General features: G+C 35.9%; 1 protein-coding gene across 1 annotated transcript; it reads left to right on the forward strand.

Moving 5' to 3' along the window:
* Positions 1-363: 363 nt before the first annotated feature.
* On the forward strand, positions 364-15,719 carry LOC108214733 (protein HUA2-LIKE 2). Its single transcript, XM_064090179.1, has 18 exons — positions 364-575; positions 654-765; positions 1,668-1,744; positions 2,291-2,439; positions 2,602-4,390; positions 4,570-5,026; positions 6,076-6,184; positions 6,289-6,401; positions 6,515-6,699; positions 6,856-7,231; positions 7,354-7,960; positions 8,061-8,237; positions 12,083-12,216; positions 12,375-12,451; positions 12,557-12,621; positions 12,788-12,906; positions 15,202-15,372; positions 15,467-15,719. The coding sequence occupies exons 2-18, from the start codon at positions 667-669 to the stop codon at positions 15,509-15,511; spliced, it is 4,749 nt and encodes a 1,582-aa protein (XP_063946249.1). The 5' UTR covers positions 364-575; positions 654-666; the 3' UTR covers positions 15,512-15,719.
* Positions 15,720-15,997: the final 278 nt, after the last annotated feature.

The following is a 15,997-nucleotide window of genomic DNA, read 5'->3' on the forward strand; positions in this document are numbered from 1 at the left end:
GCCGCGCGAGCGTATTATTTTTATAGTTTTTTAATATAGTTATAATTATGTTTAAATATATTTTACATAAATAAGTTATTTCATCATATTACATGAAATTTTGTAAGAAAAGTGAATACAATTGTAATTACATAATCCAGATCAAACACATATATTCCAATTCCAATATATTGCTGTAATCATAAAACCGGCCGCCCAACTTAATTTACTTATCTTTGAACTTTAAAAAATTAAAGATTTTACAAGCCCAAATTGCAAGGCCCTAATACCTAAGGCCCAACTTCTTGGCCCAAAATCCACATTTCTCCCTCGAAATACAATACATGCATATATACACACTCACTCTCTTATTTCACGCCCATATTCTCATACAGATACTCACAATTTACAAAAACCCAAAGAATTCTCTTAATAAAATTAGGGTTTTGGAGCTTCTAAGCCCCCAATTGTTCTGATTAAATTAGGGTTTTCACAAATTCATTTCATTTTCAGGCGCCCATTGCCTGATTATGCACTGATCACATAGCCACAACACAGTCATCTCCAAACCGGCGAATTTTTCGGTTGTTTTTTTGGTAAAGATCGCACCTTTAAGTTGTTTTGTGTCTTGAATTGTACTTAACTAAGCTTAATTTCATTGAATTGTGTGCTAGTGTTGGCTTCTTGATGGGTCGAAGAAAAGGTTCGAAAAACCGTAAGCGGCAATGGAGAGTCGGTGATCCTGTGCTTGCCAAACTTACGGGCTTTCCGTCTTGGCCTGCGAAGGTATATGTGTAAATTGTGTTTTTTTTGTGTGTTTTTGTGTATAAAGATGCTGGCTTTATTGTAAACATGTGTTTAAATTGTGTGTTTCTATGTGTGAAGATGTGAATTTTGTTGTTAAGATGTTAACTTTTTCGTAAATGCGTGAGCTTTAGTGTCAAGATGGGGAATTTAGTTGAATTGTGTTGTTTAGGGTATGTTTGGATCAGGGTTTGGTTTTAAGTTTTAATTTACTGTTTATGGATTTGGCGGGGAGGTTTAGGGTGTGTTGTTCTATTTGGTTTTTGGTGGTGTGTGAATTTTTATGGTGTTTGGTTTCAGGGGGATGGAACTAGGGTTGTTTATGGATCTGGCGGGGAGGTTTAGGATGTGTTTTTTTATTCGGTTTTTAGTGTTATTTGAATTGTTTATGTTGTTTAGTTTTAGGGGGTAGGGTTTTTTATGGATTTCGCGGGGAGGTTGATGATGTGTTTTTTTTTGTTTTTGTTTTTTGCGGTACGTGAATTGTCATAAATGCCATATATGTTTTTACTATTATGTGGCTGGTGGCGCTTCTAAGAGAACTGCGTAGTGGTTTGTGACATTGTATGAGCGATTTGGTAAATCGGCAAGCAATTATGGACTCTAATAAATTAAACTTTTTCGAAGAGGTAATTAAAGATTCGAACTTTAAAAGCGGAAAAAGAAATGGTAGGCGGAAGCTTGCGATACAGAAGGCTAGGTATTAAATGTCAGTAAAATGTTGCTGTTAATTGGGCGAACGCATTTTTCTCGTGTGCAAGCGTCATATGATGCTCTTTACATCATAACATACGTCGAGGAAGTGACATGCCTCAAGCACATGGGATAAATATTGTATGACTAACGAAATTCAAAGCTCATAACTAGTTGGTTGCTTTTGGTAGGTTGAGGCGCCGGAGAAGTATGGTTTTCCAGTGGACTCTAAAAAGGTGTTGGTGCTTTTCTTCGGCACCCAGCAAATGTAAGTCACCGTGGCCACCCCTAGAGTACTATCTTTTATGTCATCATTGAAATAGCTTCACAAGTAAGCTTTGATTCTTGTCTATAAAGGGAAATTTCCTGTGTCTCACGAGTTTTTCATATGTGTACAAATTCATCTACCCATATCATAGAATACATATGTTGAAATGATCTTTATTAGGCCCACTTGTAATTATCGTGCCAACCAACATAAAGGGGTGATTAAGGTAGCTCTGAAGTACAGGTCAGGAAAAAATTAACGGAGGTTCTTAATCTTAAACACCTACACTACAGGCAACTTAAGGATCCTATGTTGAGACTTGAGAAATTGTAATGATCAATATATAGGGGATGGGTAACATTTTCCTCTGTTTGTTAACCAGGCAACTTAAGTAAGAGGGTTTATAGACGGGTCTAGAATAAGTGCCTTTCTGATCTTCTCTGGATATGCAACTATTGCAAATGAAAGTTCTTTTCTTGATTGCCATCATACAACTGGCTTGTTTTGCCCCCTTCTAACCTCTTTTTGGTCTATTTCTCCATGTAGTGCATTCATTAATCCAGTTGATGTTGAAGCGTATTCGGAAGAAAAGAAGAATTATCTTATAGTGAATCGTCATTCTGGAGGTTCTGATTTTCATCGTGCAGTACTTGAGATTATTGCCTACTCTATGAAGTCAAGAAATGAAGACAAAGGTACGAATTGTCCGTTAATGGGTGAAGTAAATAAGACAAATGGTAGCAATTCTATAGATTCTTTGGCTGATTCTTCTGTGAAGGATGAAGCTTCTATAGCAATTAGTATTGATTCTAAAAAATTTAGATCTGATGATGACTTTCTTTTTGGTGGGGCTTCAGCTGCAGATAAACAAGACCCTTTCCGTATTAAGGAAGCGGTGCCATCTGAGGATCCTCTTTGTAATGTCAATGCAAAAGAGATGTTCCTGCCGACAGGGGAAGATAATAAAGTTGCAGAAGAACCGAAACTATTCACGGAGAAACGGTTGATGTCTAATCGACGGTCAAGAAATTCATCTCAGGTGAATTCCTACAAACTTCGGAACTCTATACTGCCGTCTAGCAAGATTATAGAAGGTGGAGGTATTGGAGGCCGGTATGGGATGCGGAGTCCCTCGTGTAGGAGGAGGCGAACTAAGAAATCACCAGATGTATCTAAACTTAAAGATGTTGATTCACCTGCTTCTGCTTTTTGTGGAAATTATGAAAAAAATGATTTAGAAATTGGCACAGTTGGCTCTGGTTCTCTTAGTTTCAATGATGGGAGCACTATGGTGTCTGGTTATGGACTGACGCAGACAGAATCTGCTGTTAAATGTACTGAGGGAGATACTGAGCTTATTAATAAGCTTGACTTGCCGTCCAGTGCAGTTATTGTTAAGAAAAAAAGAAAGCCTATCAGAAAACGAGCTAACAGTGGTACTAATGAACTTACTGGACTTGAGAAAGAGCCAGCATCAGAGATTGAAGAGCATAAAGCCTGTCAGACTCCACCTAGTAGTAACAAGGATTGGGATGTGGATTACATTAATGATGACGGAGATGAGCATTTGCCATTGCTCAAAAGAGCTAGGGTCCGAATGGGTCTATTATCATCTGAAGTGGAGGAATCAGATTCCCCAGTCCATCCAGAGAAATCTTCTGAAGTTTCCTCGGTCCATCCTGAGAAATCTTCTGAAGTTTCATTTTGTCGGATGATGCCACTAAAGGCCCCCTTGGACTCTGAGGAAGATAGTCCTTTTGATAGATTTCGATCTCGCGGTACGGAGGAGGTGGATAATTCATCGTTGGCCAACAAATTTCCTGTAAACAAGCCACCACATCAGGGGTTCAGTCCAATTTTAGGGCGTCCAGTAGATGTTGAAGCTGCTTTACCTCCATCAAAACGCATCCTGCGTGCATTAGAGGCAATGTCAGCCAATGTTGCTGAAGATGTTCAAGGTACTTCTAAAGGACCAGCCTCTATGAGGACATTCGTGAATGCATCTTGTTCTTCAGCTTTAAGTGATAGCTACAACATGTCTCCTGCTAACAAATCAGAGCATGATACTATGTTGCATAACATAGACTACTGTGGCAGAATTTCTTCTCAGGATGACATCTTGGGGTGCTCTGCTGATTCAATCTCATTAGAAGCTGACAAACATCCTGCATCTCATGCTGAAGTTGCAGCTTGTAATATTTCTCTGAGTAGTAATCACATCCCAAAACGTACATCCTGTGGTACAGCACTTGCTGTGGATTCTGCTGACTTCTCTGACTGCAAGGATCCTGGTGTATCATCTTTTAGCAAGAACCTTCGTGAACCTAATGTAATCTCTCAGAAGCCACCTTCGGTCGCTGTCTTTGACGGAGGACTGATAAGCCACAAAGGCAAGCAAGAGGATCTTTTGCAGCACTCTGTCGGTAACTACCAAATTACAAACTTGGAGGTGGAAAATTATTTTGAAGAGAATGATCTGGCAGAAATATCAACAAAGAAATCAGATCTTGTTCTAGCCAGTGTAGGGATTATCCATTGTTCTACACATGATGATTCAGATCCGTTGCTATGCAATTTACGGAGTAATTGTGCCACTACCAATCTGTCAAACCTTGATAAAGATAAAGATGACAATAATGATGGAAGGTAAGTTGTGTGCATAAATTTTCCATTCTGGGTTTAGATGATGTTATCCACTGATTCCATGTCTATTATCTACAATTATTCGCAATGTCCCCCAAAAAAGTAAATAAATTTGTGATGTCCTCTTTCTTCAATGTATAATTTTGTTATACCAGGTGTTCTTAAGGTTTTTGTATTTATAGGTTTGTCTTGAAAAAAGAAACTATTGTGAAGGATTTCGAAGTAGTCCCATCTTCAACTAAGGAGGCCAGTCCTACTTCATTGCAGGATGTTCCACATCTACTTCGGTCTAGTTCGTATCCAGAAGATCATGTAAGCTGCAAAGAAGTGTCAGGTGTCCGTTCATCTCCACCTTCGAATGGTGGGTCAGACACTCCACTAGTGCCTCTTGATAATACATCAGCTTGCAACGTGTCCGCCTCAGAAAATATTGTGTTATATTCAAATAATGGCTGTTCTAGTCTTGATGTACCCTCACCACATGAGAAATTAAAACATGCTGGAAAAGACGATGTACAAGCCAGTGCTGTTCTGGAATCCTTTAAATTGGTTCTTAGATTTCTGAAAAGGACAATAGATGGGATTGGTTGTGCGACACGAATTGCCATTAAATGTGGAAAACTTGGTATTGCTTCTGAGGTATGTCGTAACATTTTTCGATAACATAAAGCCTGGTGGAATCGCACTTTGAACTTGATGCTGCTTTCCTTTTGTATTGTCTGCTATGATTTTGCTTGTTGGTACCACACATGTTCCCTTGTAGGATAGCTACCTTAGCAAGTTAAATATGTATGTGCAATGTATTCATGTGCTGGCCTTGTACGTAACCTTGAAACTTTGCATTTCTACTACCTTAATACGTGCAGCTAGGTGTGTTTTGTTTTAGGATATTAAACACTTCTGTTTGAGTTTTTCTTTTCGAGTTCATCAACCAATCCACCCTAATTTGGTGAACAAACTTATATTATAGTCTGAGTACTAAGTATATGGAATAAGTAATGTAGACTACTTTGTCATAAATATAATTTATGTTTATGGCCTCCAATTTATCACAAGGGTGTTGTCAAAGTTTCTTATTGCTTATAAGGACTATCATTAGAATTCTAGCTCTAAGATATGCTAAATTTGAAGAATTGCACTAAATTTATTTGACCATATCTAATAGCTAGAATAAATGTGGCTTATTATCTGGACCTAAATCAACTTACCAAATATTTAATGATCCTAAATATCCGAGAGCATACTCCTTAGTCCTTGAAGGAAGAAACTTTTAATGTCTGAACTTATAGCGGCTTATTGAATATTATATGATCTTACTGTAGAGCCTTATTATCTCTTATCAAATGTTTGGAATGAATATTATGCTTTTGGAAAGTGTCTACATTGAGCAAATCTGTTAACGTAACAATAATCATGGCCTTTATCAATCCTATAATGTTTCGTACCACAAGCTTGCTTTAAGCTTTAATTGAGGGTTCGAGCCTTAGTGGAGGCAGATGTGTGTGTGAGTATCTAAATTATATGCAATTAACCTTACCCAAAAAATAAGTATTCTCAGAATGATATTACTTATTCGAAGATCCATCTTGATTTATTATATTTTTCAGATCCTATATGTTTATAAGCTATTTCTTTTGTCACCGTTTATTTTCTTGCGTGATGGTGATTATGATATCTTACTGATATAGGTGGTTGAAGTACTTGCATATAGTTTGGAGAGGGAACCCAGTCTACCCAAAAGAGTGGACTTGTTTTTCCTTGTGGATTCTATTTTGCAGTGCTCGCAAGGCATGAAAGGCAAGTAACATTGTATATTTTGCTACTAATATCTATGTCTGACAGTATTCTTTATGATAATGGTCATGCAGTATTTGCCACCTCAAATGTATGTCTTTTTCTAGGTGAAATTGGTGGGCTGTATACATCTGCAATTCAAGCACAGCTACCACGTTTACTGTTAGCTGCTGCTCCTCCTGGAAGCAACGGTCAGGAAAACCGCAGAGAGTGCCTAAAGGTCTTACATATTATATCTGTCTTCCTTGTAGCTTTCATAAAGCTGTTTGCTGCTTTCTTATCTTTATATACTATTTTTGTTAATTTTGTTTCTGACTCATGATTGCTTGCTAGGTATTGAGGCTTTGGCAAGAAAGAAGGGTCCTTTCAGAATCGGTCATTCTCTCCTATATTCAAGATCTTGATTCTGCCAGTAATCCTGCTTCTGGTGACCCAAATTGTCCCCGCCTCAAAAGAAATGAGCGGGCCTTTGATGATCCTCTCAGAAAAGTTGAGGGCATCATAGATGAGTATGGAAGGTATGACCTCTTCTCCTGTCTTTTTGTTTTTTTTATATAAACAAAGTTAATATAAAAACTATGGAGCCTATATGCTACTGGTGTGATTTAAGTGACTTGGGTCTTGAACTAAATTATTTGGCTTACGGTCTATTGAGTCTCATTCTATTGCTTCAGCAATTCAAGTTTTGAGAGGCCAAAAGATGAAGATGGAGGGAATGATTCTGATATGGAGAATTTTGAGGCTGTTACCCCCGAACATAATTCTGAAAAGCCTGAAGGACCGATACCAATATCTCTAAATGGGAAGCGTAGTTGCATATTGGACGCTGTTGATGGCGAAGTTGAAATGGAAGATGTGGCACCTTGTGAAGCTGAGTTGCATAGTACGGGCAATGTTCAAGTTCATGTTTCTGAGAACCGGTTTGAACAGAACTCTCCTGTTATTCCTCTTCCGCTGCCCAAGAATGTCACACCCTTGTCTCTTCCTCGGGTAGCGCCTCCGCCCGTGCTGCCACCGCCCTTTTCTGTACTGAGAAATCCAGTTGCCACAGTATGCATATTTACTTTGTCACTACTTCCCTATTTTTTTGAACCTATGCTTTCATTACGTGTAGCAGTGGAATGAACTTTTAGCAAGTGTACTTATTTTACTTTTGTCCGGTGCATTTGCAGACAAATGATGGTAAACAACTAGTTACTGCTCCGTGTTCTATTGCACGAAGGGTTGATCCTACAAGTGTTGATGGGTGTCGTTATCATGCTCCTGATAATGGAGATCTTCGGATGTCAATGCAAATACCTGAAACTGCCAAAACTGGCTCTTTTGGCAGTGTGCCTGTTCCTCATTCACCATTTCGGCCATTTAATAGTTCTCCACAGGTAGATAATGCTCTATCCCGCAAAAAGGCTTCTCATTTAAAGCCACATGTAGCTGAGTCTGTTAATAGTCGCCCTTCTGGTGTCGTACCTGTCTCTCGTCTGCCGATTCAGCCTGTGAACAGTGCTCCACAAGTAAATGGGACCGTCTCTCAGAAGAAGGCATTTAATTTAAGGCCACCTCAACCTGCTACATCAAATCAGTTTTCTTATCTGAGAGCAGATCAGCGAAAAGTAGATCATCGAATACCGACAAGGGATATCCCATCCCAATCCTATTCTAACAGGTCCCATCTTCTACAGAATAGAGATAGAGAGAACTCTTATGGTGTTCATGACAGATATGGAGCAGGCCTACATAATGTTGGCAATAACTGGAGGGGCACACAGCCTTATTTTCCTGGTACAACAAACTGATGTTAATGATATTTCTTACTATTTCAAGGTGTAAGTTTTGCCTTCTTTCCTCTAGTATTAATCTGTATTTTGTGATTTTTGCCTAGGTGTAAACTATTATGATAAGAGAAGGCTTCCACATCCATATGGCATTTATGGTGGTTTATCGCGGGAGCCGCTCCTTCCCAGTCGTAGCTGGGTTTTTCCTCCCAGTCCTATAAATCATAGAGGAGCCATGCTTCGTAGACAACCATTGGGTAGTACTACCCCGGTGACAAGTAGAGGTTTGTTTCCTTATTCATTTGTTTTCTGTAGAAAGATTTGCTTCTCACCTCGTAAACGTTTTTTTTAATGTTATAATGAGCTATAGGTGTTAACATCAGTATGATGGTTTCTGGTCTTTCAGGTCCCAACTACTGGCAACCTAGTCCTAGGTGACCATCAGTCATACAGATGATAGGTATGGTATCAAAATTGTTAAGTTTCCGGTGATCTTTAAAGTATAAACCATGCTGATTACAGTTAATGGGTTATTTATATCAGGAACTACCAATTTTGACAAAAGATTCTGCGCCTGTTTAATAGTTACATAGAGATATTTCAACAAGCATTGTCCGCGATGGAATGGCTTTCAAGAATTAGCTAGTGGCAGTATATTATACATGTGCTCTTCGCCATCCTTCTTCAACTTCCGGAGTACGAAGGCGAACCTGCAACTTACCTTTAGGTTGTTTAATATCTTTCTGCTATAGGATTTTTTTTTAAACGGAAACATCTTTCTTAGGTTCAAAGAACGAGGACCCCCAAACTAGACACAGATATAGAATTTTCTCCTGGATTTTGTTCAACTTTTCTAGGCGCACAAAATTCGCAGTGTTTCTATACATTGTGAATTGCCCCCCCCCCCCCCCCCCACACACACACACACAAACACACACAGTGCAATAATATTCAAGCTGGATAAATTTTCAGTTGGATAATAAATTTAAGTTTTACCTTGGGACTTATTTAATTGTGTTGTGTGACAAATTTGTGTTGGTTCTATTCTTATTTTTGCCTACTAAATGTGTGATTTATTTATGTGATAATCTTTTCTTGCAATAGGCTACACTGCATTTTACTACTGTTATCTATATGATGTTTTGTTTTTCGTAAAATGCTTTAGCCGCACAGTTGAAATAGCATTTTGACGCCGGAAGTTTGTGTTTATTCTGTTCTAATTTTCTGCTTATATCTGTGATTTATGCATGTAGCCTAGAGTCTTGCTGAAAAGATATTCGTGTTCGTTCTGTTTATCAGTCTGTATCAATCTATGATCAATATTATGTACCCATCTTTTTGTCAAATTCACCATACCTGATGCCTGATGGAGAGACTTTAGCCAGAATATACCCTTTTAGATGGTTACCAAACACACTACGTATGATTACTGCTAGATATTCCGAATTGATTCCAGGTAAGAGTTTATTAAATGGCGTTGTTGATGTTATTTATTGTTATTATCGCTAATTAGAATGTGACATTATTTGGGAAACGAAATTTAGGATCCTGGCATTTTCCTTGTGGTATAGTTTCTCTTATCAAATTCAGTAGATTATTTTCGTTGACTGTTTATGTCTATTATGTCCGGGGATAAACGAGAAAGATTTTGAGTACACACCAGCAACTTATATTATGATTCATGACAGACTGAATTGTATTTTTTGTATTACAATTTATTTTTTTGACCTTAGTTTTGTGTATTCAGTTCTAGGGAAATTGCTTAGATTACGTGAATTTTTGTTCGTATTTTGAAGAATACAGAGTTCTTTTTTTTTTTTTTTTTTCATTTATGTCTTTTCGTTCATTCTTCTTTTAAAAATACAATTTTCACCTCCCCATTCTTTTCTTTACTTCTCTCTCCCTATCCCTCTCAAATTAAAACAAAAATTTCTCCCAAATCTCGATTTAGCCACGAGTAATTCTAAAAGTTGGTGATTGATCGTCAAGATTAATTTATATATTCTATAGTTGGACTGATTAAATTTTGATTCAACTGATTACAAATAGCTCAGTTAATATCTTACAGTTTTGATTCAACTTATTACAAACAGCTCAGTTAATATCTTACAGTTGTCTTAGATATTTAATTAGTTCAGTTAATATCTTACAGTTGTCTTAGATATTTAATTAGTTTTAGGGGCTGGTATTGTATCATGACTTTTAATGATAAATTTTGGGAGGATGACTTTAACGGATTTTATAGACTTTTAATGAGTCTTGTTGATTTCTTAGGATTTCAAAAAAAAATCATGACTCCTAAGACAATGACTTTTAAAAACTTTAACAGATTTTTTTTTACAAATTCATGACTTTCAAATATTTTAATAGATTTTATTAAAATCATTAATAGCCTCCCTAAAACCTCTTGACCTTTTGCTATACCCACTCGATCTTCTGCCATAACCCAAGTTAGGTGTATGTTCTCAAATCTGACGACTACAAAATCGAGTACAAGACATTATTGATATATTTATATTTTCAATTTTGGCAGCACTGATGTTTCCCTTCAAAACACTCAAATAAATGCTTATTTGGTCACCTTCCAGAACTTATTTGAACATAATTTGTTTGTGCAAGTTACAGGAAAACAATAACGGACTTTGAGACTTGTAGATGATGACTTTACAACACAAATGTTAAATATACTCCTGCCGTTGTGATTTATGTAGAATGTTTTTAGTGTGAGAACACGTGAGAACAATTATTTCGCACTTTCTTCATGTATTGTTCTCCAAGTTCATAATATGAAGGATAACTGTTATGTATTGTTCTCACCTGTACACACGAATCTATACATTTATAAATTCGCACGAGCCCAAAAAAATTGGGACCATCTGTTATGAAGAGCTTTCTTTGTGAAGTGATGAGGCTTCAATATGCATAGAAGCAAATAAGCAATGGACTTCAGGCTGAACATTAAAACCATAGAATTTTCTTTGCTACGCAGAGCTGTTCCACAATGTGTGATGGTTTTTAATAGAAGTCATAGTTCACAATTGTCTCACCAGGGTTCAAGTTTTTGTCTCTGCTTTTTAAGATCAGGATTCGCAATATGAAACACTGCTTCTAACAATGTCGAGAAGAGACGGTAGAAAACAAAGTTGACCGTATGAAATCATTGATATATTGAATAACAACCGACTTTTAATAACTTTTTAAAAATTGTAATTCAATAGCTCAAATTTTGAAAAACATTTTAAAAATCTTGATACAATACCTCTCTACTTTTAAAGAGTATTACCACATTCTCAAATTCAATAGGATTGTCTGTTTGCTAAGCTATACAGTAGGGAAGGACTAATTTAAAATTTTTAGACTAATCTAGAATTTCAAACAATCTAGAAATTTTACTTTCTGATGAATATTAAAAGTTAATCATTAGAATATTTAAATTATATGACATATATATTTTGCTCTAATTCAAATATATTAAAGTATTTTTATTTAAATGTTGAAACATTAAAAAAAATAGTATCATACAGCTCAAGAAATTTAAAATAACCCTGACAACAAAAAATGACGAATTAATGAGTGGCTTTAAAGTCGAGCTTCATGATATCCATGAGCTGCTCACGGAAAATAACTTTATGCTAGTGTTTCGAGCTGCAAATGAATTTGTGAATTCGTGAACAATATTTTTTTTCACACATATTTCATAAATTTATTTTTTTATAAAACTTTAAAAATATTAGTATCACAATTTTTTAGTAAAACAAAAATATTTTTATGAAAAATTTAAAGATATAATTTTTCTCAAAAAGTCTTAATTTTAGAAAATATTTGTTAAATTAATTTTTTTTACTGATTTTTATAAATTTTAACTGCATATAAATGACAAATGTTACTATTTCAAAATAAACGAAATATTATTTCTTCAAAAAATTACGATATTTTCAAGAAAAAATGGATGCCAAAATATAAAACACTGGAAAAAAAAGATAGGCACCAGCCACGAAGACAAGAGTTTCTTACATTCAACCCCTCAATGATTTCCCCATCTTTATGACCCTGCTGTTCCAGATCTCTTTACATTTCATAATTTATATTGAATTAATTTAATATTTTTTCCACAATAAATAATAAATATAAAACAAAATCCACCATAAAGCTTTCATTTTTATCATTACCTACCTGTTCCATTGTATAGGGTGTGTTTATCTTCTCCAAATGGGTGCTTCTCCCTCTGTTCCTGAGAAAACTGTTTATGAATTCACTGTAAAGGTACCCTTTTTATGCCCTTTAAATATTTGTAAGTATAGGTGTGTTTTTGTATCTATTGGTGTGTTTTTGTATGTATATGTGTGATTTTGTGTCTATATGTTTGTGGGTTTTTCTTGGGTTGTTAGAAAGTTGATAAAGATTGCATCTTTATGGTGTAGGATATCAAGAATCAAGATGTGGACCTTAGTATCTACAAAGGGAAAGTGTTGCTTATTGTCAATGTTGCTTCTAAATGGTTGGTTTGTTGTTTTTTTTCCCCTTAAACTTTTGATTTTTTTTTATGATTTTGTGTTACTAATCTTTGATTTTCTTGAAATTGGGTACATGGGTTTATGATTAGTGGGTTCACAAATTCAAATTATAAAGAGTTGACTGAGCTTTACAACAGATACCGAAAGGGTAAAGGTAGGATCTTTCTTTCTAATTTCCACGTTTATATTGACTTATATATTGATTTCAAGATATGTACATGTTTTCGTCTTTTGCAAGTGATTCTTTATGTTGTGAAACTGTTTAGAAGTAGCCTTATTGTGGGCGGTCTTTTATATGATATATGTGTTTTTGATGATAGAATTTGAGATCTTGGCCTTCCCATGTAATCAATTCTTGTACCAAGAACCGGGATCGGGGGAGGATGCACATCAGTTTGCTTGCCAAAGATTTAAGGCTGAGTACCCTGTCTTTCAAAAGGTTAGATATATGATGTGATAATCTTACTATGGAGTAGGAGTCCCTTTTCGTTCTTGATTTCTGTACACTTTTGTTCACGCTTGTATATTCTTTTCTTCTTCTTTTTTGCTTTTTGTGTAATAAGTTTACGAAGCAACCTCAACATTAAGGATGGCACTTTTATTGTTTAATCATTTATCCTGAACTTCTTGGGTCAGTCATGGACTGGCATGTACAAGGTCTGTTTCTATTGAATTCTCAGCATCGAGATAGATAAAGTGAGCTGGTATAATGAAGTGATCACTATTTAGAACATGAATTACCTGTTATTTAACATGGAATATTAAGAATATACATGTTTTGTTGCTGCTCCATTTAGTTCTTTGAGTTCACTTGTGATTAAAATGAACAGGGTCAAGTAGAAAATTTTTGAGCAATGTACAAATGTCGAATATATGTTCTTGTAATTGGAGTTCTATTTAAGTCGAGCAACTTATGTGCTTGGCTGGACTCAAGCTCAACAACCTTTTTGGTCTTCATATGTCAACAAGCGGAGCGTAGTAAAAGTTTAATCTCCGTTTGCAGGATTGTTAAACCTGATGCTCGTTTAAGTTCAACTTATGTGTTGCATGCATTCCGTATATTTATAAATAACGTAGTAAATTATAAACATTTGCAGTCCATAATAATAAATATACTTTTATTTGGGTCATTTTAGTTATATTTGAACTGTAACAAAAAAATATCAAGTGACCGTCTTTCCAATATAAGGTTCAGACTTGAAATTAGATCAGTTTTGCCTGGTTGAAGCACAAACACCCTCTTAGGGCCCATTTAGAATTTAGGCTCGACTTGAAAGTTGACTCATAAAAAACCTCCCGAGCCTTCTCTATCAGAATCTAGGCTCGACACCGTTACCAGAAATAATGTAAGTAAGCTTCCTACATTATCAAAAGATGAAGTAAATATCTATATAAATATTGTACATATGGTATGGGCTTTATTCAATTAAAGATATTGTGTCTATATTTATTCCAAAAGCTAGCCTGTGTGTGAGGTCTTCCTAACACTTCCCCTGTGTCATGTAAAAATCAGTGTAGAACATGAGTTTAAAAAAACAGACATCTAATAGGTTCCATGAATAGTTGCAAGAAGACCTTGGAAGCAGCATACTCTGCAATCCAACTTTTCTCGTCATCACCACCCTTTTAAACTTGTTTGTTGAAAGCCTCTTGAATTTTTGCACACCGGAGGATCAGCTCTTCTTGATTTTATCCCAAATACTTGTTCACTTGAGGATGCCACTCCTTGTATGTAATGCCTGTTCCTAATTTCGGAAATTTGTAGCAATGCAAAACTTCATTTAAGTCCATGCTTCTAGTTTTGAGGATACCACTCATCGTATGGACTTCACAAGTAGACTGAATTTGTGAGTACCAATATTACATATCTAGTTTTGGTTGGGAGATTATTAAACTTTGGCCATTCAGTGTGAAATATGATATGAAAAACTAAAATATTTAGTCTTTTCTCCTTTAAATGATTGTAAGATTTTTTGTCTGTGGACCAAGTACTGTAATATGAATTAGAAACAATTTCTTATCTTTAGTTCAACATCAAAAAGGATTATACTCTTACTGCAAATCTGTCATTACGTATATTCATAGTACACAGATTTTAAATGTTAGTGTTTTTGTGTGTGTGTGTGTGGGTTGGTTGGGTCCTGGGGGTTAGACTTCGTTATAAACTTCCATTTAAATGCATAAGCAACTTATGTTCTCGCACTCCCTTCTTATGTTCTTCTAGATTATCAAGTTCTCTCTTTCAAATTTAAAGCATGCCGACGTTTTGCTCATACCTCTTTCGATGAGTGTGTTCATCCTTCGAATAATGCCTTCGTATTTTTGTCATCTTGTGGGAGCCTGTCTGCAGGCTCTGTAATTACATGACTCTTTAGTGCAAGGATTTTATATACTCCACAACCTTACTATAATAATCTTAAAATAAAATTATTGCCTCATTCTGGTCCTACATATACTTGGTAAGCCACAATTGTTCGGTACCTTCTTTAGTTCTTTGTGACTCAAGTCTGGTAAACTATGTAGGTTGGCCTGCAAAGTAATCTCTTACGAACCTCTATAAGATGTGCGCATGTTAATACATTATCTTATGTTACTGTTTAAGAACCGCTGGTGCTTCATGATTGAGGAATGATCATTTTTACTGTTCTAGAGCTTTGTTCCCTACTGTCAATATACATAGTTCTTCTAGTCTTGAATCTTTATTGTTTTCCTGTGATGAACTTTTCTTTGCTAGGTACGTGTCAATGGGCCAACTGCATCACCCCTTTACAAATTTCTCAAATCCAATAGTAAAAGTACATTTTGGGGAAATAGCATTAAGTGGAATTTCACCAAGTTTCTTATCAATAAAGAAGGACATGTTATCCAACGATATGCCCCAACTACTACACCTTTAGCCATTGAGGTATACATTTGATTTTCCCTTCCCTTCTTTTAAGACATCGTCTGAATTTCTTAACTTATGTTTCATCCATTGTTCCTTGGTATCTTAAATGCAGGCAGACATCTTGAGAGCATTGGGTGAACATTGTGATGAAGGTTAAACTAATTATATATCCAGTTAATTCAGTCTTGGACATAGTGAAGCTATAGGAATGTGTGAATGGAACGGTTTTAGGTCCTGTCTTAGTGTGGTCTTGCAACTGTTAATGGTTTAGCGATTTTCTAGCATTTCTAAACTTTAATGTTTACTGCAGTTTGTGAATTGTACCTTTACAGTCCGTATCGGATGGAAAAGATTATCGCTTGATATCCCCGCAGCACAATGTTTTATTGCCTGTCTGATTGATTAGTATCCCTGTGCCCTCTTATACCTTACAAAGTAACTGCAACTTGGTCTCATTCAGTTGGGTATATTTCTGTAATAAAGCTCTCAGATTGATGATTTGCGGCTATTTTGGTTTAGTCTCAAACAAAGAAAGCGTTACATTTGACCCGGTTAACCTTGTGGTATGGAGTGGACCAGTAACAAGAGTCCATGTTTAGGTGTCTTTTCATATTTCTGATTTGGGCATTTGACATATGGTTTA

The sequence above is a fragment of the Daucus carota genome, chromosome 3, assembly GCF_001625215.2.
Source record: "Daucus carota subsp. sativus chromosome 3, DH1 v3.0, whole genome shotgun sequence".
NCBI classification, from domain to species: domain Eukaryota; kingdom Viridiplantae; phylum Streptophyta; class Magnoliopsida; order Apiales; family Apiaceae; genus Daucus; species Daucus carota.